The sequence below is a fragment of the Dipteris shenzhenensis genome, chromosome 14, assembly GCF_047967505.1.
Source record: "Dipteris shenzhenensis isolate YYH24624 ecotype China chromosome 14, Dip_SZ_1.0, whole genome shotgun sequence".
NCBI lineage: Eukaryota > Viridiplantae > Streptophyta > Polypodiopsida > Gleicheniales > Dipteridaceae > Dipteris > Dipteris shenzhenensis.
Genome location: NC_141609.1, coordinates 9346032 through 9371481, shown reverse-complemented (window position 1 = coordinate 9371481; position 25450 = coordinate 9346032). Strand labels below are relative to the sequence as shown.

General features: G+C 49.0%; 1 protein-coding gene across 1 annotated transcript in view; it reads right to left on the bottom strand.

Moving 5' to 3' along the window:
* Positions 1–25450, bottom strand: part of LOC147894165 (Tetratricopeptide repeat (TPR)-like superfamily protein) — a 128948-nt gene that overhangs the window by 2232 nt on the left and 101266 nt on the right. Inside the window, exon 24 of the mRNA XM_087384464.1 lies at positions 11–253. Within this exon, the coding sequence (XP_087240590.1) occupies positions 11–253 (243 nt within the window). The remainder of the gene's footprint in view (positions 1–10; positions 254–25450) is intronic.

The window sequence follows — 25450 nt, the reverse complement described above, 5'->3', positions numbered from 1 at the left end:
CAACCCATACCGTTGCAATTCTTGAACTATTGAATGCTTTGCATTGCTTTGAGGTCTGCATGTTGAGAATGAAGATTGAGGTTTGATGTTGCCGCAAACACTGCAAGCAGCAGCTGATGCACCAAGACTACCATAAAGGTAACTCATCTCAGTAGTATTGCCCATTGTCAGCGAGTTAGCATAGCAGCACCTAACTGCGACCTTGACCTCCCTTCCATCACTTCTTTGAATTAACATCTGCATTAGCTGGGTCCTGCAAAAATGGCATCTTAGATTTCAAAAACTCTATACAAACCCAATATGAAGAACCAGTCATGAGTGCAGTAATTCACTGAATGACATGGAAAAGATAGATAAGAGAAGTCTTTTTTGTACATTCAACCCAGTCTTAGATATTTTAATCAAGGAAGAATGGAAGACTAAAAAGCTAAATTGCGTCAACCAAAAGATAAAGCATCTGATGAAAACACACTAGGCAACCATATTTCAAACAACTACCTTATCATGACAAGAGAAATGATTATTTAGTTAATTAATAGTCATTAGAACCTTATTATTGTCAGGCGCCAATTTGGTGGTGCGGTTATATGTTTGTATTTATGATCGATCAAGCGGTGTCAATAGTACCACTAAACTATGTAACATTGGCCAATGATTAGTAATAAAGATGTGCACACACGTGTCTAGGTCCTAGGGGCAATAGGAAAGGGAAGGGGCGTATTAGAGTGCATTAAATGGTAGGTGCAAGAGTCATAGGCTAAGGGCAAGTCTAAATGGGAAGATGGAACTTGAGTGATCTCAAGGGACATTAATGAAAGGGTGCTCCCTTTCATTGTGATCATTTATAGCATTCTCTCTACCACATTGCCTTCATCCACCTTCTCTCTCCCACCTTGCATGTAGGTCGAAAGAGAAACAAGTGCTCTCACAAGGGCACTCTTCCCCATTGGAGGGCCAATCGGCATTCAAATTCTGCATGCATTGTACACATTTGTATTCTTGAAAGGCTTGGAGCTTCACATTTGGAATCAGGGCGGTGACAGTCCATCATCAGGACAAGAGGAGAGAGGAGAGGAAACGGGTAGGGAAGGAGAGGGAGGCTGCGCGCGGGGTGGACAGGAACCGGCACTGATTGACTGAAGTGAAACAAGCAAGCCTAGCTGGCACAACGAGAGGAAGGGCACGCCTGAAGACATCGAAGATGGCACACGTGAAGAGACCGGGCGACGAGTGAAGCGGCGACGCACGAGTGAGAGCAACAATCTGCACCTCTACCAAAAAGACGAATCAGGGTAGCGGTGTCTCTAAGATAAGTATTCAGCGGGAGCATAGTTTTCTGTTATGCAAATCCTGAATTTTGGAGGTTGTGAAACAAGCGACTTCTTGGAAAATTTTGCTCTTGGACGGGGAATGGGGTGTCCTAAAAGGGTGACTCCCCCGTGTGAATGCACCCTTAAAACCCTTAAACCATGAGGAAAAGAGACCCACCCACCAAGTATCCCCTATAACGGTGTCTAGAGCTCCAATCCACTCAAAATAAGTAGCCCAAACGGAATTTACAGCAGAAATACAAGAAGAAGAGGTCATTTGAAGCATTTGAAGCATTTTTTCGACACAAGTGAAGCGGGAGTCGGATAAGTACCACCAACTCTATAACACTTCATTTTTTGCTGTAAAATAAACTCCTTTTTTGAAAATTAAAGCAAGTCATTTCTTCTCTTAGTAAAGGGAAAGAATGGGAGGGGAGGGAAGATGTAACAATGAACTTATTCCTTTTCCTCCATTACCTCAAGGAGATAGAGAAAGAACACCTTCACCCCCTCTTGAAGAGGATGGATTAGGTGAGAGTTATACACATCTTCAGTATGATAACCCACAAATAGATTTACAGCAGTCTCTTCTTCAAGAACCTCCTGATAGGGAGTTCTCATTTCATAATGAAAGAAGAAATGAGATTATCCAAGAACAAGGTGATGAATGGTCACATAGCTCCTGCGAGCTTCCCCTCCCCCGCCGTACCTCTACCTCCCCCTAGCCCCTCCTTGCCTCGCCCTCTCCCGCCCCTACCCCTCCGCCCTCACCTCCCCTCACCCGCTGCTGCCACCGCGCCCTCCCTCGCCTCACCCGCCCCTCCTCCGCTTCACCCCCGCCTCCGCTCTCATCCCCCCCCTCGCACCTCCGTCTCTCCCCCCCCCCCTCACCGCAGCCCCCCCGTCTCCCCCCTCACTCCCCGCCTCACCCCCGCCTCGCTCCGCCCCCCCTCGCCACGCTCCACCCCCGCCCCGCTACCCCCTCCGCTCACCCCCGCCCCGCTACCCCCTCCGCTCCACCCCGCTACCCCCTCGCTCCACCCCGCCCTCCACCGTTCCGCTCACCCCCGCCGCCCATTCCGCCCCCTCACCCCTCGCCTCCCGCCCCGCCCCCTCCCGCCTCTCCGCCCTCTCGTTCCACCCCCGCCTTCCCCTCCCGCCTTCACCCCCGCCCCCCCCCGCCCATTCGCTCCACCCCGCCCCCTCCGTCCCTCCATTCCCCCCGCCCCCCGTCCGCCCCCTCGCCCCCCTCTCCGCCTCTCCCCCGCCCCCGCTTCCGCTCCCGCCTCCCCACCTCACCCGTTCCCCGCCTCCACGCCTCCACCTCACGCCACCTCCGTTCCCGCCACACCCAGGCTCCACCCTCCCGCTTCTACGCCCCCCCCTTTTTTGGGTGGCAGCCTCTTCCTCATCGGAAGCCTCGCAGTTTGTCTTGGCGGTATGGCGGCTCCCTGCCCGGAACCGGAGGCCCAGACCGTCCCTCCCTCTCCAGATGCCTACCGCGTCATCCTGACAGAGCAGCAATCATCTCGGGTTCACGAGGTTGCCAATGACTTTGCCCTTACCTCTGTCTATGACAGAGTCATTGGACATTCCCCCTCCAGATCAGCCATCAGGGACTGGCTCCAGTCCACTCTCATGCTAGAGGACGGCCATATTGAGGAGGTGGCCCTTATGGGAAGGGGCATCTTCTGGCTTAAACTCTCCAGTGCGAAAGCTGCGAGCAACCTGATTGCTGGCTCCCCCACGTCAGTGGATGGAAAGATTATCATGATAGTCCCGTGGTATCGTGGATTCAGCGCAGCAGATTTTGATGCTCGGTTCCGTATACCTCGCCATCCAGTGACGCTAGTTTTTCCTGGTCTTGCTGCTGAGCTGCGGCCGATTGTTAGGGACCTGGGCTCCCACTTCGGCTGGGTTATGCACGATACTTTCGCCGATGCGGTGACTACGGCAGGAGCCCCCCGAGTCCGTGTGGCTGTGGCGGATCCTGCGACTCTCCCGGCAGTGATCGAGATCGTGACAGGTGCCGGCAGCATCACCCAGAGCATGGTAGTCACCGGACAGCTAGGACAGTGTCTGAGGTGTCACGGCTTTGGGCACCTGGCGGCTGTTTGCCCACGCTTCGCCAGCTCTTCTCGGCCTCCCCCGCCTCCCCCCTCTCCGCCCCCTCCCCCCCCTCCGGGCAGCCACGCCAGGAGGAGCAGAGGCAGCCGGAGCCCGGACCAGAGATAGCTGGCGGCTGGACTGAGGTTAGAAGGAAAAGAGGAAAGAACAAGAAGATTTCTGATAAAGGCAAGGAGGCAGAGGTTACCCCGCCTGTAGCTGCACCTCAGAGACCCGACACGCAGCCGCCCCAGGGACATGGGAGAGCATCTTCTTCGACGGTAGCCCGCCCTCCACAGCCTCAGGTCCCCCTCTCTTCCTCTCCCCAGCCTCTTCCCATCCAGCCCCAGCCCATCCCCCAACTGCACCCCTTGTCTCCCGACCCGCAGCTTCAGCCCCCTCGTCCTCCTCAGTCTTCTCCCCCTCCTTCTCAGCCCCAGTTCCAGACACAGCCCCATCCCTCCCCCCCCGGCCTCTTTCAGCTCTCCCGCAGAGCTAGCTGGTCCGACGGTTCCTCAGCCGAGGGCAGCCCCCGCTCCCCCTCCTTCTTCTCCTCCGCTAGCCGCCCCTGAGGAGTCTGAGCTGCCTATTCCCCAGCCTCCTCCCCCTCCCCCTCCGCTGGCAGGACACCCTGAGTCTACACCACCATCGGAGCAGGCTTCTCCGTCCGCTAGCCCCTCAATGGCAGACTCTGACGGGCCTCAGCTTCAGGAGAGAGAGCTCCCCCGCGACTTTTACAGATCTGGCCCCTGGGACTTCTTGGATGTGGCCGACCTCGGGACGGAACCTTCCCTGCTTGCCTCGACATCAGTATCTTCCTGCTCCGCAAAGGGGCGGATGGGAAGATAGCCGCCTTGGCCCCTAGGGATGGCCCTAGCTTTGCTTTCACGTTCCTCAGCGACGGCACCGAGACCTGGACAGACGACTCGGTCTGGGAGGCTCTCAGGGAGCAGACGCATGCTCAGATTTGGATAGGCCCGTCCGGTGGACAGCTTCTCGAGACTCAATGGTCCGAGGGTGACGTGCGCCTGCGGTGGCGCTACGCCGCCAAACGATTCAGACTGATTGTGATCCTCAGGCCCCCCCTGTCTTGGCCCCTCCCCCAAGATGTCAGAGCCTGGACTCCTCAGAAACTCCGTGCCTTCTACGGGATGTCCACCTCAGAGATCTCGAGCTGGCTCGAGAAAGCTTTCGTTCATGGTACCAAAGGCCTCTCGCCTTTGCTGAAGGTGTTGAAGGACGGGCAGGATGACCCCGCCTCCCCCTCCAAACCTTCCCATAAGCGCCAGCGCCTCCACTCCGAAATGTCAGCTTCTTCTTCGACCTCGACCGCGAGCAGACAGTTGTTCGCTGCCTCCCAGTCCTCACCATGAGCCTACACCTCGTATCCTGGAATGTGAACGGGTTTCACTCTTCTGGCACCCGTGGTCCTAGGAAGCTCATTTTGAGACAGGAACTTCAGCCAGCAGTGATTGGACGTTTGGATGTACTTCTGCTCCAGGAACACAAGCTTTCGGCGGCTCACTCCCGTAGATGCGGGAAGATCCTCCCTGGTCGCTCTCACACTTATTGGGAGCCCTCGATCGGCGCACTGGGGAGGAGTGGTGGTGTCTGTACTTCCGTGGGAGAGCAGCTAGCCCAGGGAGTTTTCGGTCATGGCACGTTGATTCCAGGTCGTGCCCTTTGGGTAGGCCTGGAATTGGAGGGCTCCAGAGTTGGAATCCTCAACATTTATGCTCCCACAGATCTCCGTTGTAGAGCCACCTTCTGGAGGACACTTACAGGGATTCTCCCAGACATGGATTCCTCGATTGTTGGAGGTGACTTCAACAATTTGGAGACCTTGGAGGACCAGCAGGGCAGAGGACCAGAGTTTACAAGTATGTCTCAGGCAGAGCAGTCCGCTTGGGACTCTTTTATCTTTGCGACAGGAGGAAGGGACTGTTGGCGAGACCCGTCCTTCCGGCGTTGGCACGGGAGCTTGGACTTCTCGTGGGGTTTCCGCAGGGAAGGAGGCAGACTCCTGGAGAGGCTGGATAGATTTTATGTTAGTGATTGGGCCATCAGCAGAGGCGGTCAGGCCGGTATAGTTCCAGGGACAACACTCTCCGACCATGCGCCTGTGCTCTTATCATTAGATTCGGCAGCTCAGGCCCTTCCCCCCCGCTCATGCCGGATTCCCGACTCCATTTTCTCGAGGGAGGACGTGCGCAGCAGTATTTGCAGTCTCTGGGATAGAGACTGGGGCAAGTGCGCGGATTTGGTTGATTCGGTGGCGCAGGCTTTGCAGGAGTCCAGCCAAGATCTGCCAGCTCGCAGCCCTACAGGTTCGACAGGAGTGGTGGGATAGAGAGAGAGCTCTTCGGAGGGACCTCGCCTCCATTCAGCGGCTCCAGCAGGCATCCCCGGGCTCGGAGGAGCTTCGGATCCAGGCCCTTCGAGCCAGAGCCCTTCTTGAGGAGACACTCCAGCGTCGCTCAGAGTTTTCCTATCACGCCTCTCTCTCCTTCTGGGCTCGGAAGGGTGACCGGATGTGCAGGGAGTTCTTCAGGACACATGGCCAGAGAGCTGCAGGTGATCAGCTTCGGAGTCTCAGGATAGCGGAGGGACACATCGTTACGGATCCGGGAGAGGTCTTGGGATTGGCCACCGACTTCTACAGGACCCTTTTCCAGCAGGAGCCGCTTGCTTCTCGTACTCGTCGTGCCCGTGAGGAGGTGTGGAGACACACTCCTTCCTTGGTCCAGCCTAGCATGCAGGCGACGTTGTTGGCACCGTTTACCACGGATGAGATGCTGGAGGCCTTGATGGCCATCGATGGACAGAAGTACCCAGGTGAGGATGGGCTATCCCGGGCATTCTTCACCTCCTTCTGGGACTAGATCCATCAGCCCCTCCTAGCAGCTCTTCAGAGGATTTTCAGCAGCGGTTATATGCCAGAGAGCCTCTCCTCGGGACTGATTTGCCTCATCCCGAAGGGAGGAGATAGACAGGAGATCCGTCAGTGGCGCCCGATCACTCTCCTTACCACTGCCTACAAAATCCTCGCCAAGATGATCAGCGCCAGAGTTCGGCCTCTACTTCCAGACCTCATTCATGACACTCAGACAGGCTTTGTCCAGGATCGCAGTATCCTGGATAATGTCTTCACCTTTTCAGAGGCGGCGGAGTGGGCTCAGCACAGTGGATCACACCTTGCCATCCTACTTCTCGACTTTGAGAAGGCCTACGATCGGGTGGACTGGTCCTTTCTGGAGGGGACTCTGGAGCGGCTAGGTTTCCCAGCAGGTTGGATTCAGGGTATTTCAGCTTTGTACAGGACAGCTTCTAGCAGAGTCATCATTGGAGGCAGGATGGGTGAGTGTTTTAGCTTGGAGAGATCAGTGCGTCAGGGCTGCCCCCTTGCTCCTTACCTGTTTCTCTTCTTCGCCGAGGCTATGACTTACTACCTCCGAGCGAGGTCTACAGGGATCAGTGGTGTTCGCCTTCCCCTCCGGGAGGACACGGAGCTCTTGGACTCGGAGTACGCGGATGACACAGCCCTGTATGTCCAGGACGATGAGTTGATGCTGGAGAGGGTGAGGATGGCCCTGGAGGTCTTCTGCTCGGCTGCTCGTGCGAAAATCAACTGGAACAAATCAGTTGGTTTTCTCACAGACCCCGGGACGCGTTCTCAGTGGGGGAGGTTTTTGGGTTTCAGGTGGATCCCGCGGGGACAGACAGCTAGATACCTGGGTTTTCAGGTCGGCCTGGACATCACGCCAGCTCAGCAGTTTCTCCCGGTGCTAGATTCCATCCGACGGAAAGCTGGCTTTCTGGAGCACTGCTAAGCTTTCCCTTGCAGGTCGTGCCTTGGTAGTCAACCAAGTCCTCCTTGCCACGGCTTGGTATGTGGCTTCCTGTTGGTGTTTCTCGAGATCCAGTGTGGCACAGCTTAGGAGGCTGGTTCGGAACTTCCTTTGGTCCGGGGAGGATGGCCTCAGAGATACCAGAGCCAGGGTTGCTTGGCAGACAGTTATTCTTCCGCAGGCTGAGGGAGGCCTGGGAGTCATCGATCCAGAGCTGCAGAGTCAGGCCTTGTTAGGCAAGTTAGTCATCCGCGGTTTGACCCGGGGGGGGGAGACGTGGAAGATGCTACTTCAGCAGGGGGTCGGTTCTTGTGTCCCGCGCCGAGGTGGAGAGTGGCTCCCGTCCCTCAGGTGGATCTTCACTTCCGCCCCGCTCACTCAGCCCCGTTCCCCACTCGTTCGTAGCCTCCTCATGGTTTGGAGGCGGCTCCGCCTCAGTCTCATTCAGTCCCCTCCCCGCTGTCAGGAGGAGATCGATCGCCAGCCGCTTATCTGGAATGATCAGGTCAGAGATGCCGAGGGCCTTCAGTTGGGGGAGAGATCACATATCAGGTGGGATGGTTGGATGAGGGAGCCAGCCCGGTCCCTTCGAGTTTGGAGGAACACGTACAGACATTTGGAGACGGCTGATCTCGCAGACGCAGCTGGAGGTGCACGTGGAGCCCAGGCGAGACGCACGGAGTTCGACGGCGTGATCCCAGCTGATTGGTTGGTTCCACCTGAGCCTCAGATCCTCATGCCTGGTGACGACCGTTGGCTGGGACAGTTCACCCCCCGTGGCATCCCACTGGTGGTCGCAGGACGTATGGACGACTCCTCTATTTCTTTCTTCGCGGTTATGGGGGATGGACGACTCAGGAGAGAGGATGCACTCATCGACCCCCTACTCCCATGGCAGAGGGTTCGGATCGTAGGCCTTTTGGGGAAGGTCTGGCGTACCGATCCTAGCATTGAGCAGGATCAGATGCAGCTTTGGCGACTCTGGCTCTGGGAGGGGCGGGCCTTGTCAGAGCTTGATTGGGACCCAGGAGAGTGGAGCTGGCCAGAGGTTGTGACAGGACAGGGGCCGACCTCCTTTGCCTACAGCACGACCTTGGGCAGGCGAGTTCTTGGGAGGATGCAGAGCCGCCCCCCCACCCAGCGGCCCAGTTGGTATGCACAGGGTATTTCCAGATTCTTTTTGCAGGCCTTCTGGAAGGCCTTGTGGGAGAGCTGGCGGCCGCGGAAGATCTCCTACTTCCTGTGGCTTCTCGCCCACAAAGGTCTTCCGGTGGGGAGCTGGTTGAGACAGATAGGCCAGGACGGACGCTGTCAGATCTGCCATGAGGTTGAGGAGTCACCAAAACACTGCCTGTGGAGCTGCACTCGCGCCCAGGAAGTGTGGAGGTGGACTTTCGGGATTCTCACTCGCGCAGCACCAGAGCTAGGCTTGATCACGTGGGGCGCGTTCTGTTGGTGCAGCACCGCACCTGGTCTACATCACTTATTCGAGGCATGCCGGCAGGACCCCACTTTCCTTATCACGCAGGGTACATGAGGGCCGCTCGAGGGTATCCCGCAGCACCTAGCAGAGGCGGATACAGGAGTTCAGGAGAGGCAGCCAGTCTGGGAGATTATTAGCAACATAGCAAGGTAGCACATTTGGACCTCGCGTTGCGCGCCGATCCTCGGTGGCACCTCCTTATCGACTGCCCAGATCATGACTGATATTTGGTGCGAGATTATTCATACCCTCAGAGGCCAATGGGACCAGATTCAGGGAGATTCCCGGTCCGGTCAAGAGAAGCGGAGACGCTTCCTCCAGGCTTGGAACACTCAGGGCCTCTTCTTCGAGCAGACTTCGCAGGGCCTTCGGTGGCACTACTCACCACCCCGATGGCTGTTCATTCACACTTGCCTTATTCCGACGTGAGAGAGTGATTTATTGTGTTACCTTTTAGGGCTGTGTCCGATTTGTGAACGCAGCCTGTCAGCTACAAGCTGACCTTTTGTATCTTGTTCTCGAAGTAATATAATTAGCACTGTTTTTTCGGCCAAAAAAAAAAAAGAACAAGGTGATGAGTTTACACCTTCAATTCGAAACCCTGCACACATGGATTTATCCAAGTGCAAGAGGAAGAGAGGAGACTCATGTTGATAAGCTGATTTTTCAGCTTAGCAATATGATTGAGCAGTCCATTATGACAAGATTAGGGACTAAGAGAGCTCTAAACTTTGGGGATGAAGGGTTGAGTACCCCTTCTAAGAGATCCAAATTCCAACCGCGAGAGAGAATCGAGTTTCCCAAATATGATGGGGCAAGGGAAGCTCACAAAATCCTCAATTGGATTTGCCATTTTGAGCTATACTTTGCCCATCAAGACAACACCGGGCAAGAGAAGCTTGCTCTTGCCACATTGCATCTGCAAAAGGATGCTCTTATATGGTGGTCTTTGCCACAAACAAGAAAAGAGACTATTCGTGAATGGGCTGAGTTTGTGGAGCAATTGAAAGCCACTTTCATGCCACCGACGCATGAAGAGAACCTAACCTTTCCTTGGAAAAGATTTAGGTAATTCGATAATGAGAGTAATTCAAGTTTTACAGCCAGGTTTTAGAAACTCTCTAGGGTTACCCGAAAAGAGTTAGGAGGATAGAAGAAAGAAGTATTTAGCAGACTTAAGCCCAAAAGTAAGATACGAGGTTGAAATGTTTAACCCGATCACACTTAAGGACCTCACTAAGCTGGCTAAAATAGCTAAGAGGATATTGAATCCTCGCAAACCCTTCAATAAGGAGGGTGGGTCAACATCTAAGACCAACAACATACCCACGTTTAGGAAACCGAACCGGTTTAAAAATTAATAATGGAAAGGATAAAGCTCTTGTAAGAAATGTGAACAGCCAATCACGTCTTGGATAGGTGCCATTTCCTTCTATGACGGATAAAGAGAAGAAGAAGTTGATTAAGGAGGGAAATGTTTTGGGTGTAAGAAACATAAGCCAGGGCACATATGGCATAAGTGTCATGTTCTCTTGGCTAAAATTGCCAAGACAAATTCAGTAAAAGGGAAAGGCAAGGCATCCAAGCAGGAGGGTGAGGCTTCTACCTCGTCATCCTTGAAATCTACCGTGACTATTGAGCTAATAGTGAATGTTGTCCATTCAGCCAACACCTTTGGGCCTCACGATCTTTTTAAGGCATATGGATTCGTAAATGGATAGAGAATAGTGGTTCTCCTAGATGATGGATGTAATTCTGACTTAGTGAGTGATAGATTGGTAAAATTACTCCATCTTAAACCAGAACCTATAACAAACATGTCACTCTCAGGAGCTTTTAGGGGACATAATGAAGAAGACACATCCATAGTACGAAAAATATCCCTTTTCGTATACAAAAATATAGAGACCAAAGGGATTTTCTAGTAGTTCCTTTACAAGACGTTGACATGATTCTAAGTAAACCATGTTTGGCTCAGCTTTGTGGGAACACAGTTGGATTTTTTGGGCAAACATTGCAGTAAATCTGCAAATGTTGAAGAAATTGGGGCTTTTGCAGGAGAATAGCTATTTGGGTGAAATTTGGCTCAATTTCAACTCGAAATTTGGGGATTTTGCAGATCTAATCTGAAATTTGGGGCTTTTAGTAAATTTGCCCCTTTCTGGTTGCAATTTCATGGCACTGCATCCTGTATTAAATTAAAACAGGATCATAACTCAAACATATGAACACCCATAGGTATCTCAATCAACCTTAACTCTTTAACACTTACCATGTTTACGGTCACATCCCATTCTCCATACTTTGAGATATGATTGAGTGTAATCCTGTGTGCACGATATATGTTTCCTCGACATCGATCACACATACATTTGATTTTTTGCTCCAACCATATTTCGCGATGGTGGATACGGAGGGATTCATCCTGACTGGAGCTACTTGTTGAAGATGAAGACATCCTACAAACAAACAACCCAAAAAATTTTGCTTTTCTTCAAATATTTAATTTTAGAGCTCTGTGGCACGTCTAAAGGCGCGTCTAAAACCGCGTCTGTCTGTTCTGTGGTGCGCATCTATAGGCGCGTCTAAAACCGCGTCTACTCTGTGTATCTAGACGCACAATTACACGCGTATAGCCACAAATTGGGGCTTTTGTGTTGGGAGATCAATTTTGGAGATTTCAGTTCACACTGTCTTTCTTGAAGTGTTTTGCAGCACTTTTGGTAGATTCTGGAGAGTTTTTGATGCTTGGACAGATTTCTGACAGTGCAAGTGCAAAAATTTGAGTTGCATTTACAGCCAGTGCTTGGCTGTGCTTTTTGGGAGTTGTGCATTTCATTCCCAGCAACGGAATTCAGTTTTGTATTTTCTGTAATCTCTTTCTTAGACATGGCCCAGCAAAATCAGAATGATTTCCAGTTCGGTGGTCTTTCACAGGAAGACAAGTTGGATGGTACCAACTACTCCCTCTGGAGTTTTATGGTATGCAATATTCTGATTTCTCGTAATTTGTGGGATTATGTGAATGGGGATGAGATCCGACCAGCAGGTATGGCACCTAATACCCCTTCCCAGCAAGGAGGAGGAAGAGGTCGTGCACAGGGTGCAGCTGCAGGACAAGTTGTTGGTGCAGCTATAGCCACTACTCCAAAGCAGAAGAGATGGGATTCACGTGATGCCTTAGCTTTGTCGTGTATTTCTCTGTCAGTAAAAAGATTTATCATTCCGCATATCCGGTCGTGTAAGACCTCGAAGGCAGCGTGGGATATCTTAGAAAGCATGTATGCAGCCCGGAATGATGCAAGGGTATCTTTCTTGAAAAGAGAGTTAAGGAGGGTGACTCCATGTCAGTCCACCTCACAAAGCTACAGGATCTCAGAGAGCAATTATTGAACATTGATGAGATTATTCCTGATTCAGAGATGATTACCACCACTCTAAATTCTCTTCCTGAGACTTATCTCAGCTTTCGTACCTCGCTGAATTTATCATTGAGGGGGGGTGCAAATCCTCTCACTTTTCATGAGTTGATAGGACTTCTGCTTCAGGAAGAGCAGGCCAGGAGCCATGGTTGAAAATGAATCTGGACTCAAGATACAGACATTGCACACAGATAGAGGTGGGGAATACTTGTCTACAGATTTTGATGCTTTTCTGAAAGGCAAGGGTATTGTGCATCAGCTCATAGTGAGGCTGACCCCTCAGCAAAACGGCAAAGCTGATGGATAGATGTATGCTGAAAAGCAAACACATGCCTCTCAAATTCTGGCTTGAAGGTCTAATGTGTGCCAACTACATCTTAAATCGGTTTCCCACTAAGGCTTTGAAAACAAAAACTCCCTATGAAGTCTCGAATGGGAGAAAGCCTTCACTTGATCATTTCCGTGTCTTTGGATGCCTTGCATATGCTCATGTGCCAGTTGAATTTCAGCATAGGTTGTCAAATAAGGCAATTAAGTGCATATTTGTTGGGTACAGTGCAGATAGCAAGGGGTACCGTCTCTACAATCTTGCTACACGCAAGATCATTGTCAGTAGAGATGTGATATTTGCAGAAAATTCAGCTCACACTCAGGCTGAATTTCATATGCCTTCTTCTTCCGAGGATGTTTTTGAGGGGTTGCTACCCATTGCCTTGGGTTCCCACCGATATTTCTGATGCAAATCAGAATTTACAGCCACCTCCCGATGCTCCAGTTCAGCCACCTCCCGATGCCACCTCCACAGGCAGTGGAACAAGTGGTTCAGCAAGAAATTGCAGACATACATGCAGCAAAAACAGTCCCAAACTGGCTATTACAGACTCTCAGGGAAAGTAAGATCGATGCTCCATTACCTGGCAGGACTCGCAGTGCAGTAAGGCACATGGAAGGTGCTAATTCAGTGGAATCAGCATATGTAGGTACTCTTCTCGATGAGGAGGAACCTGCAACATTCGAAGAAGCAAAGGACAATGTGCATTGGATGAATGCCATGCACGATGAATTGCAGTCCATTCAGAAAAATTAGACTTGGGATGTCGTAGACTTGCCACAAGGTAAACATGCCATTGGTACAAGATGGGTTTTCAAGGTGAAACGGAAGCCAGATGGCTCCATTGACAGATACAAGGCAAGGCTGGTTGCCAAAGGCTATGCTCAGAAAAAGGGCATAGATTATGAGGAGATTTTTGCTCCTACATCCCGGATGACCACCATCCGATCTGTTATTGCAATGGCTGCACATTTTGAGTGGAATGTTCATCAGTTGGACATTAAAACAGCCTTTCTAAATGGAGACTTGTTGGAAGAGTTTTATGTCAAACAACCTCCAGGCTTTGAAATTTCAGAAAATGCACTTTAGGTATGCAAGCTAAATAAAGCTTTGTATGGGCTGAAACAGGCCCCTCGTGCATGGTATGCCAAGATTCATGCCTTTTTGACCAGCAAGGGGCTGCACAATAGTCCTACTGAGAGCACCCTCTACATCAAGAAGGATGGGGGGGAAATTTTAGTCATCATTCTTCATGTCGATGATGTTGGTAAACTGAAAAGAAAGAGTAGAGTGCATACAAACTCAGAATACTTGCAATATAGAATGAAGAAGAGTGAGGTCCTTAAGTAGGCACCTCATACATGCTCACTGACATCACTGATGACTTCAGAGCTCCACAATCATCTCCTCAATCTACTCCTAGATTCTCTCAATCATCCTATGTGACTCTCCACCACATAATTGTGCTTGTGGGCACCTAACTGTGCCTCTAGCACTCACACATAGAAACCAAGGTGTGCCTGAGGCATACACCTTGAGATATCCCATCAAACCCCCCCTCAAGGGAATGCCTCAAGCTATGTTAAGGATACATCTAGTCTCATAGTTTCTCATGCCATCTCATGGTGGTCAAGGATAAATCTATGGCTAGGTTCTCATGCTAGCAAGGGTTCCCATGGGTGTAAGGTAAACAAAAGGGATACAAAAAGACCTTCCAATGGTTATCTCCCCTGCATGTACATGTATACAATGTCTGCAGGAGGTACCATGGAGCAAAACATACACATGGCCTACATCATAAGGTGACCAGAGGTGTTTACATAACACACAAAACACAATAGTTTATTTCATTCATTTTGAAGGACTATCCAGGCTGAGTACCTTGACATAAAAAGAGAGATCTGGAGCATACATAGAGATGTTTTAAAATGCATAATCTTCAAAGAATGCCTCATCTTGTGGAGGCTCATCAACTAAAAGTAGATTTGCATTTTCTGTCTTTGCTTTGGCTCTACAAAACTTCTCATGATGGTTGTTTTTGCCACAGTGTTTGCATGGATTGATTTTGAAGCAGTCCTTTGAAAGGTGATTTGTCTTTCCACAGTGATTGCAAGGGGTAAACTTGCCCTTCTGGATTTTTACAGCATAAACAGTGTCATTGCCTTTCCTGAGCTCCATATGCCTTTCTTCTTCTTGGAGAGCAGAGATAATACCTTCAAGATTAGGATTAGGAAGATTTTTCAAAGTGGTAACTATGTGATCATAATCTTTAGGCATACTCTTAAGTAACACTGCCATAGCATCATCTCGAGTAATAGGAGAGTTGATAGAAGCGAGTTGAGTCATAAGACTCCGCATGTAGTTGACATGAGCTGCCAAAGTAGTGCCACTAACCATCTTCAATTCAAAGAAAGAGATTTTAAGTGATAATTTAGAGATGTGAGAGCTAGCACCAAAAATCATGTCAAGCTTCTGCCAAGCTTCTGAAAGAGACTCTAAGTCAGAGATGTGATGAATATAATCATCTCCTAAAGCAAGAGCAATGATACCATATGCTTTCTCCTCTCTAGCGGGATCCCTTGCCGGGCGTGTTGGAGTTGAGGATTCTCCGGCATTGGAGGCTGTAGAAGAAGCGGTTGAAGTTGGTTTGACAAGTCCCCAGAGGTTTTCCCTCATCAATGCAAATTTCACCTTCATCTGCCATGTGTGGAAGCCCTTTCCATTGAACTTCTCTAGATTCAATAGGGTAGCCATGAGAGGGTCTAACCCAGATATTGGGCAGTGTCTTTCTCTCTTACAAGGCTAAAAACAACTGAAAGGCTTCCAAATATAAGCACTTGATGTAGCAAAGACTAGTGACCAATATTCAATCAATGATGCTTTTTCTTACATGCTTCATAGAGGTGGCTAAAATGAATACTTTCCAATCAAAACCAGGTATAGCAATTCAAAGCAAAACTGAAGCCACACTTGTACTGATGTTATTGAAAGTTTCAAAAAACCAGAAATGCTAGAATAGCATCTTATGTAGCATCACAACGGCTCTCACCTTGATAGTAGTCGGGCTACAACCATTGTGGTGGCTCTCACCTTGACAGTATAGTCAGGCTACAAACTGCTATTCCATTCCCTTAATCATTTTCTCTTCTATCCCTCTCGACCATTTCATTCCCCCTTGCAATCTCAAGCCTCCACTATTCCATTTCCTTCACTGCTTCACCTTCTATCCCTCTCGACCATTTCTTTCTCCCTTGCAATCAGACTGCAAACTCAAGCCTCCACTATTCCATTTCCTTCACTGTTTCATCTTCTATCCCTCTTGACCATTTATATCTCCCTTGCACTCTTCCTACAACTTCTATCCCCTCTCATAATGGACCCTACACAGTCCAAGAGCTCCTCACACAATCTTTCCTCTCCCTCTACAGCACAGTGCAAGAGCCCCTCCTCCCTTGATCTTGAAATCGTCACATATGGGAGCTTCTCTCTCGCTCTTCAAAAGCCCAATTTGGATGCTCTCCAAAAATGCACCAGGTTGGTATAGGAGGTGAACGTGGAGGGGCAACTAGTCTGTCAAGGTCAGAAGATTACCATCAATGAAAGTGTGATAAACGACTGGTTTTTCTCTGTTTTTACCTTGAATATGCAGCCATTGCTACTCAGATTTCAGCACAGGATAGCCCAAGGCATGGAGAATCTACCCCTGAAAGGAATTAGAGGAAGATGAAGTAGCTAAGAGAAAACGCAGAAGCAAAAGTCGACGATCTTCGTGTAATGGCGTCGAAACGAGGGCGTCTTTCTTTGATTCCTTTCAGCCAGGGGTTCGCCCCTTCGAGGTGGATCTCCAGCAGGAAGGGCGTGGGAAATGGTTCAGAACCGGAGGAGAATAAGCTTAAGCAAACTTTGGGAAGAAGAGGAAGAGATGGTGAAGAAGAAGATGATGATGTGGCAGAAATGGATCAAGGGGGATCAAATGGCTCTGATACCATGTTGGTAAACTGAAAAGAAAGAGTAGAGTGGATACAAACTCAGAATACTTGCAATATAGAATGAAGAAGAGTGAGGTCCTTAAGTAGGCACCTCATACATGCTCACTGACATCACTGATGACTTCAGAGCTCCACAATCATCTCCTCAATCTGCTCCTAGATTCTCTCAATCATCCTATGTGGCTCTCCACCACCTAACTGTGCTTGTGGGCACCTAACTGTGCCTCTAGCACTCACACATAGAAACCAAGGTGTGCCTGAGGCATACACCTTGAGATATCCCATCAGATGACTTACTGCTCACAGGGTCCAATGAAGATAATATTGCAGATTTCAAAGCTGATTTGCAGACCAACTTTAACATGTCAGATTTGGAGCTGCTTCACTTTTATTCGGGGATCCAGTTCTCTCAAGAGAGACGTGGCACTGTTATGTCTCAGTCCAAGTATGTGCAGAAATTCTTGGACAGATTTAACATGCATGATTGTAAGCCCATAGCCACTCCCATGGAGCTGGGACTGAAACTCACAATGCATGGTGTAGGAGAATCAGTTGATGCCACATTTTACAGTCAGGCTGTTGGATGCCTCATTTATCTCTGCAACACTAGACCTAATATTCAGTTTGCAGTATCTCAAGTGAGCAGGTATATGCACAGCCCAAAAACTATGCATTGGCAGGCAGTTAAGCGCATCTTCCGTTATTTGCAGGGCACGAAGTCTTTTGGCTTGTTATTTCCCAGGGGGGGTGACTTGCAGATGCATGCCTACAATGATTCAGATTGGGCTGGTGATTATGACACTAGGCAGTCCACTAGTGGCAATTGTTTCTTTTTGGGTAAAGCTTGCATTTCCTGGCTGAGCAAGAAACAATCTACAGTGGCTACCTCATCATGTGAAGCTGAGTACAGGGCAGCTTTCACAGCAACAGTTGAATGTGTCTGGCTGCGTCGTCTATTTGCTGATCTTCATCTGTCATTGGAGGGTCCTTCTCCAATTCTCACTGATAGTCAGAGTGCCATTGCAGTGGCAAATAATCCAGTGTTTCATGCTCGCACGAAGCACATTGAGGTTCACTATCACTACGTCAGAGAGAAGTTGCATGCAGGAGAGATCAGTATGATCTTTGTGTCCACACATGACAATGTTGCAGATATTTTCACCAAAGCACTTCCACGTGAAAAGTTTGAGGCATTTCGCAGTGCCCTGAACTTATATCCGTTTTAATCATCCTTGTACATGACATTGGCACTGCAGGGGGATGTTAGAATTCAAGATATAATTCAGCAGTGACCAATGTAATTTAATAAGCTAGTTAGGGGCACTTTTCCCTCTTTAAGAGGTTTTTCCCCCTAACCGCAGTTAGTCCACTAACTATGGTTAGTGACTACTAAGGTTTCGTCACTAGGATAAAACCTTATCTCACTCGTTCAGTTGTATCACTCTCTTACTCTCATTCTATTGCAACTAAGTTTTCAGCTCACTCTCTCTCCCGCTTCTTGCTCTCACTGTTGCTCTCTCTCTTTCTCACAGGGAAATGAGTTCCTTAGAGCTTATAAGGATCGGTTTTCAAGAGATGAATGATTTGAATTGCCTATGGAGAGAGAAGATGATCATGCCATAGACTTAGAGCCAGGAGTTTTCAAGAGATGAATGATTTGAATTGCCTATGGAGAGAGAAGATGATCATGCCATAGACTTAGAGCTAGGAGCTTTTCCTCCGTGCAGAAATAGAGGAGGTAGAAAAACAAATTGAAGATCACTCTGGGACTCTAATGAGTCTCTGTATAGAAAACAATATCTCACATCCTGTATATGATTACAATATAATCATGGCTCTAACGATAAGGTACCATTATAGTTCCAAATGGTATAGGCTGTGTCTTGGTCCTATGGGTCTCATAGACTCCACATCCCTATGCGGGTGTGGCAATGGGACCCCGCCTAGATTTAGTCAAAAGCCGACACTCGCCTACTACAATCCACTTTCCCTCCTTACATGTGGCATACTGCTCTGCAGTAAGAGGGCTCGCCTCTCCTTGTGAGGTCCTCATCAATGTAAATATATGGATGGTCTTGTGTGCCTGAGGGTCTTTGAAGCATATCACAAAAGGCTGATCTCTAGTAGGATCTCGTCTGACCTGCCATGCACTCTCAATACCATGCTCTAGTACCCCCATAGTGGAGGCAACAAAGGTGGTAGCATCTGAAATAGCTGAACTAGTGCGTGTGACCCCATGGACCCTAATGTTGAGAGCGTACTAGCTCTCTGCTAGTACTGGAGTAAAGTGGCAAAAATGCTTGCCTTCGCATGCCCTGTTTCACAATACCAACCCACTTGGAGGTCTCCTCGATGATCGTCTTCATCGTGGCAATCTTCTCCTCCACAATAGGGCTTCACCCTGGGGCTCCCTCTGTACGGCGTCGGAGGTCATCACATCTCCTTTCAGAGATGAGTTGCCACTGTCTGGGCTATGAGGACACCCTGTCATAGGGTCTCTATTTGTCTATGTTGCTCTTGTATGAAGCCATCTCTCGTGCACGGAGGCGATGAACCTCCATGACGATATGCTCCCATGCCTCAAGTGGGATCATGTGTTCTTGGTGTGACGGAAATGGATATGGCATGAAAGGGGGCTGAGTGATGGAGGGTAGCTACTGAGTGATGGGAGATAGGTGAGTGATGGGAGGTGTGGGCATAGAAGTGGTATGAGACTGAAGATGGTGAAGAGACCCCTGGAAAGTGTATGAGGTGAGTCCGGCTGTAGAGGGAAAAGGCGGCTGGCTGAGGGGTAGAAGTGACATGAAGGAGGCATACTGTGGGGAAGTGTAGTGGTGCGGTGTTGGTTGGGCTGGAAGGGCATGCCCAAGCTGGCCCTGACATCAACAATGGTGTTGTCCTTGATGGTGATATTGCCCCCTTCAATGATGGTAAGTGTGTGTCAGTCATCTGATGTGGAAGCTGGGGCTGAGGATGAAATTGTCTTTTGTACAGTTGTGCTATCAATTTGTAGCCCAAGTGAAGACCTAATCGAGACATCCCGTGAAGGCCTAGTTAGAGACCCGGTTAAGGGAGAACAGCATAAGGTCAAGGCTTGTCTGAGGAGAGACACAAACCTGGACCTAGTTGGGGGATGGAAGAAGCTAGGGGGGAGCAGAGAGGGAAGATCCTAGGTGAGGAGGGTGCTAAGCGGGGAGCAGGCCACTAGGCAGGGAGCAGGGCAAGCTGAGAGGGAGCTAGGAAAGCTAAGAGAGAGAGCTAGGCGGGCTAAGAGGGACCTAGGCGGGCGGGCTGAGAGGGAGCTAGGTGGGAATAGGGCGAGGCAGGCTGAGAGATTTACATCTTAAAAATCACAGCCAGATTAGGGCGGACGAGAAACAACAGGATGGGGATGAATCTTCACCACCACAATCATCGAGCAGTGACCAACCTAAAGAAGCGCAAGAACTCAGCAAGAACAACAGCAGTGCAAAGAGCATTAAAGAAAGGTTGGCTTGTCGAAGGATAGTCACAAAAGATGAGTAAAAGGCAAGATAGATTGCCCAAAAATACTCCTAGGAAGATGGACTAAATTTTGCAGACTTTCACACAACTAGCAAACTCTACCACTGTCAGTGCTTTCTAGGCAGCACACTTCTCACATAAATGATGTCAATTTTAAATTTTGAATGAGCTTCAGATAAGAAAATGTTTATGATGAAGCAGCCAAGTGGGCTTGTACAACCCCCATCTTTAGGCGTTGCAAAAAAAAAAGATGGCATCATTCTTATCATTATGTATGTTGATTTTCTTATGCTTGCAAGGAATGAACAGATCCAGGCTGTACTTTTAAGGCCACATCAATTATTTTTTGAGCATAGAAACGTGGCAGCTGAAAGATGTCAGCTTTGTGAGTGAAGAAAAAGTATGCCAAGAGAACAGAAATGACTAAGTTAAGGTCTAAAGAGAATCAACAAGAAATATTTGATCCAAAAGAGGGTAATGGATGATATTAATCAGGTTAGGGACTATGGCATCTCAAATGCTGTATGGAGCCATGGTGAAATGGAACAAGCCATATGTTGTCAAAAAGGCCAAAATGTGTCAACATGACCAAAGAGGCGAGAGACAACTGCTTGCATCTGAAGCTCCCATGATGGTGAATGAAGCGGGACCCGGGTCAAACGTTGCCTTGGTCCCTCATAGGTAATGGAGCTGTTCTGCAAGCCTATGATTTGTGTTGTTTGATAGGTTGCTCTATAAGGCTATTGACAGTACAAGCTAAAGCGTCACAATCTCTCAGCCCAAAGCATCAAGAGTGATGCTTTTATCTCACAAATGCATAAATATTTAAAGAACACAATGTCTCTAATCCACATATGTAGAATGGGTGGTTAGCATGGAGAGAACCTTAGAATTTAGGACTAGTAAGAGTCCCCTTAGCCTTGAAGCTTGGCCCCGCTTCAATAAACCCTCTGTCAAGAACAGTTGTTACAAACTGTTGAATGACAAACCCAGCATTCATTATGTGCAAACAAGGCTGAGCCTATAGAATACATGAAGCTGACTTTGGACCATGTTTCTAAGACTCTAATATCTTGAATTATCTATTGAAACTCAAGCATGGCTATTTCTACAAATCCCGTGATCTTGCTTCAACTAGAAGCATTCGAGCATCCACTCCCTGCTAGACAAGTGGATAGCAGGAATAGAAGCTCAAGCAAGTGGACTCTGAACGGTGACCAAAGAAGTGACACAAACCGAGGGAAGTGAGCAAGCCAAACAATACACCAGAGCCGATACTGAACGTAGGGAGCACCAAAGAACTCAAGATCCCCCACCTCAAGAAAATTCGGAAAAATTCTGGCAAGGACCAAGAAGTGGACCCTCACAAATCTCACAAGAGCAAAGTCAAGGTGGTAGACTATACATCTAGTGAATACCTCTTACGGTGAGGATATAAAAAATGCCTGCAAGCCAAGCCTTACTCCCGCTTTTCGGCGCACACTCTAGAACCCGGCGTCCCACGATCCCAAATGGCATGCCGGGGTGGAGATAATGTCAAGCTAGATGGCGACAAGAGTTACAGTGGGGAGACATGATAACCTCTCATCACCAAACTGTAAAGCGAGCAATCCAGATGTTCCAAGCAGTGATGCATGACACCCGTCTCGTATACGCTATTCTCTGCCAAAGGCACAAGGCGCACGGAGGAAGGAGGCATCACATCATATAGCTCAACCCCCCAACCACATGTTGACCTTGGATCCACTAGGTTAGAGAGGCTGGATCAATTAAGAATGCATGGCTCCCCTCTGTAAGCCATACCACCATCCCCCAAGTAAAGTCTCGCTACATGCGCTGCGTGCTAGCCACAATTCTGAGAGCCGCTGGCCAAATCCGCTATGCTGCTGGACAACACCATAGACAGTGTGGGATCATCTCCAATTCTTTGTCAGCACTACAATGGCAGCTACCATACAACTGCATTTGCTCCAACCAAGGGCCAATGGGCAAGCCTCCATGCACAATCATCAAGAAGAAGTAAGAAATCTTTTGTGGTCTATGGCCTATCCAAAGACACGACCAGAAGCGAGAGATGATCTCCCTAGGAGCCTCCTATTCTATCCATGCCTTTCCCTTGAGGGAGTCCAGGCTGTTGCCTCCAACTAAAGACATCGACCAATGTGGCCGATGTAAGAAAAGAAGGGCACCTTGGAAACCCTGTCAAAATGCCCTACCCGAGAGAGCCAAAACCACTCTCTCGTGTCCCACTGAATCTCTCAAAGAGGCCGGCCCTCCCAAAGCCTCCACTGTGCGCTCTCTTGACGAGTTAAGGCTGTGTCACACTCTATAGTCCATACACTGCCCAGTCGGCCCACAACCCTGAACCCATGCCACGTCGTCCTGAAGGTCTCCCGCCATCTCGGGTTGAAGAAGGCCCCCCAACTCTACTCTATAGTATCTACAGCTAGGAGCCAAGTGCTGGCTCCAAAACAAAATCCTGAGAGACACCCCTAATCTCAAAAACTGTCAATACCATAGCCCAGGGGACATGTAGCTCGCTGCCCCTCCCACCATGAAACACGAATCGCCGTGTTGATCTATATCATCCGTGTACCTGTCCCCCTTAGATGCGAAAGGGTCTCTACTCACGCCTCCTTATCTAAGGGTAGACATCTCTAGGTCCTAAACAACTTGGCAAGACCACCGTCCCACTGTGCCAAGCTAATGTGGGTCCACTGCCCTAACATGAGACCCTTCTAATGCCTGGCTTGCCACTCAAACTCCTCTAAGCAAGTAAGACTAGCCCGAATGAGTCCCCTGATAAGCGATGCCGAACCCTATGAAGACTCCTCATCAAGGGAGAGCCCTTCCGTGTGAGGGAATCTCTGAAAAGATCCACCTATGAGATTGTTGCCACAGTCCTCATAAAAGAAGTGTGTTCCAAAGAAGAAGCAAGGGCCTGGGGTAAGGTCTCGAATGACTAGAGCTTGCCTAGTAGGGCTCTGCTCTACATCTCCAGATCAATGATTCCCAGCTCTCCTTGTGCCTGTGGCAAGATCATTGTCTGCCATGCGACCTTGGCTTCGGTATTCCACGTACCATCAAATCTTATCCATAAAAATTATGTACTAAGCGCCTAAGCTGGCCCATGCATCCCCTATGAAATCACTAGCAAGAGGCAATGTACCAAGCTGTGGCAAGGAGGACCTTGTTAGCCACAAGGGCCCTGGCTACTAGGAGAGTTTGGTCGAGCCCCAATATAGAAGCTTGCACCGCACACACTCTAAAACTAAGGCTATTTGTTGCTCTGTTGAAATGTCTATACCCACCAGACAACCAAGACACCTCGATGTCTACCCTTGCAAGATCCACCGAAAGCCAAGGGCTGCCCCCAAGTCACAAATCTCTTGGACCTCCTCTGTCACGGTGAGGAAGCCGACAGATTTGGTCGAGTTGATCCTAGCCTCAGAAGACACGCAGTATAAATCCAAGCCCCCCCTAGCCGCCTCAAGGCTCGCTGCTGAACCCTCCACATAAAGGGCCGTGTCATCTATAAAGTCCAAATTCAATAGCTCCTCCTCTTGTCGAAAGACACCGTGTTTCCTGAACCTAGTCCCCTAGCTTTGCTATTGTATGGCGTCTTTTTAAGTCAGGAAATTTGCAATGGTGCACGGTAATCTGACAAGAATATGCTACTACAACTTGAGAACACAATTTATATGTTCCTTCAAGGCTGGGGGTGAGGTACAGTCCCCTGTGTGTGTGACAAACAGCAGATTATGTACTAGCAATCGGTCCTTAGATCTTCACATTTTGATGCTCACGAGTTCTTAACTCCATTGACTTTTCCAATCTCCCTCTCATTCCAAGGGTATGCTTCCCATCCCAGTTTCTGCTCCCGCACAGGAGTTGAGTAGCAAGTGTTATCAGTGATTGTTGTTTCCCTTGGTAAATTCATAACATAGCTACTTCTAAGACACCTAAGAAAGATATACTAACCCTTTTCATTTGCAAGTAGAACCAATCACTTGGCAGCCCCTCCCTCTCCAGCATGTGTTTTGTTTTCCTCTTCTGATGGCCACTACTACCAAAGAAATTTGCTCTTGCAAAGAGACAACGTGTAGATTGTACACTCATTGTTGGGATAACTATGGTCAAGGGCTTGCTCTATGGTGCATGAGTGCATCTAGGGGAGTCACATGTGTGTGTGTGTGTGTGTGTGTGTGTGTGTGTCCGTACGCCCGTACCTTTCCGTACTTTGTCCATCGTCCGTACAGGCCAGTCTTCACGTACTCAGTCCGTACCATCGTACTGTCAAGTTTCTCTCTGTGCAGCCCGTATATACCTCCGTACAACTCAGCATCGTCCGTACAATCTTGTACTTCCTACCGTACACGTACTTCATTTCTGAGCTCCCTTTCTTACAAAGTCATGGCAGAATATTCATATGAAAAAACGTTTCAAAAGGAGCACTCGGTTCCCTGCAAGAAGCAAAAGCAGGTTGAGGGTCAGCATGACCCGATGCATGATACTCTTAAGGCTCAACTGGTATATGATGTAATGCATGAAGGATTTGCAGATACAAGGAAAGAGTGGAAAGACTCGGTTCCTCAGTTGGCCTCATGGTTGAGGTTGATGAAATTGTGGATCCAGTCAGGGAATATGCTAAGAATGCAGTTATATTATTTTTTCCAGGCCGGATGCCACCTGCTGCAGAGATAGGCAACTGGCTGACACGCACATTGGCTGGCTCTTTTGTTCGTAAAGTACACTATGCAGCCATGGGCTTTTTTGAGGTTATCATGGTGGATGAGATCCACAGACAAATGCTTTTGGAACATTCACCTCTCTTTTTTGGGCAGCAAATGGTGCATGTTTTGCCATGGTCTCCCACAAGGGACTTTCAGGCTTTAATCCGACACAGATGCCCAGTTTGGGTTGAAGTTGTTGATTTCCCACAATGTATGGCCTCACTTTTGCCTAAAATTGCAGCATCTTTAGGTAAAGTGGTCTGCCCACCACGGCCAAATGGCAACTCAAACAGATTTTGCATTCTCTGGAATACTGATAATCCCACACCGAACTCTTATTCAGTCACGGTGAACAATGTGAACATGGGAAGTGCTTTTTATAAACTCAAATGGGGTTTATTTGCAGGGGCCTGTTTTGAGTGCAAAAAGTTTGGACACATGGCTTCACAGTGTCCAATGAATCAACATAAAATGCCTCGTGCTACTTTGCCAGTTCACATGCCTACCAAAGATGCTTCTACTCCAGTTGCCAACAAAAATAAAAGCAGTAGACAGCCTTCTAGGAGTCATGATAAAGGCAAAGCTCCAGTGGCTCCCAATGGGAATCTCACTTCACAATTCACCTCCTGCTATTCAATCCTCGACCAAAGGCCAGCAACCTTCAACTGATGGCTGGCAAAGTCCAAGAAAAGTTATTCCTGCTCGAAGAATTCCACCCCCCCGC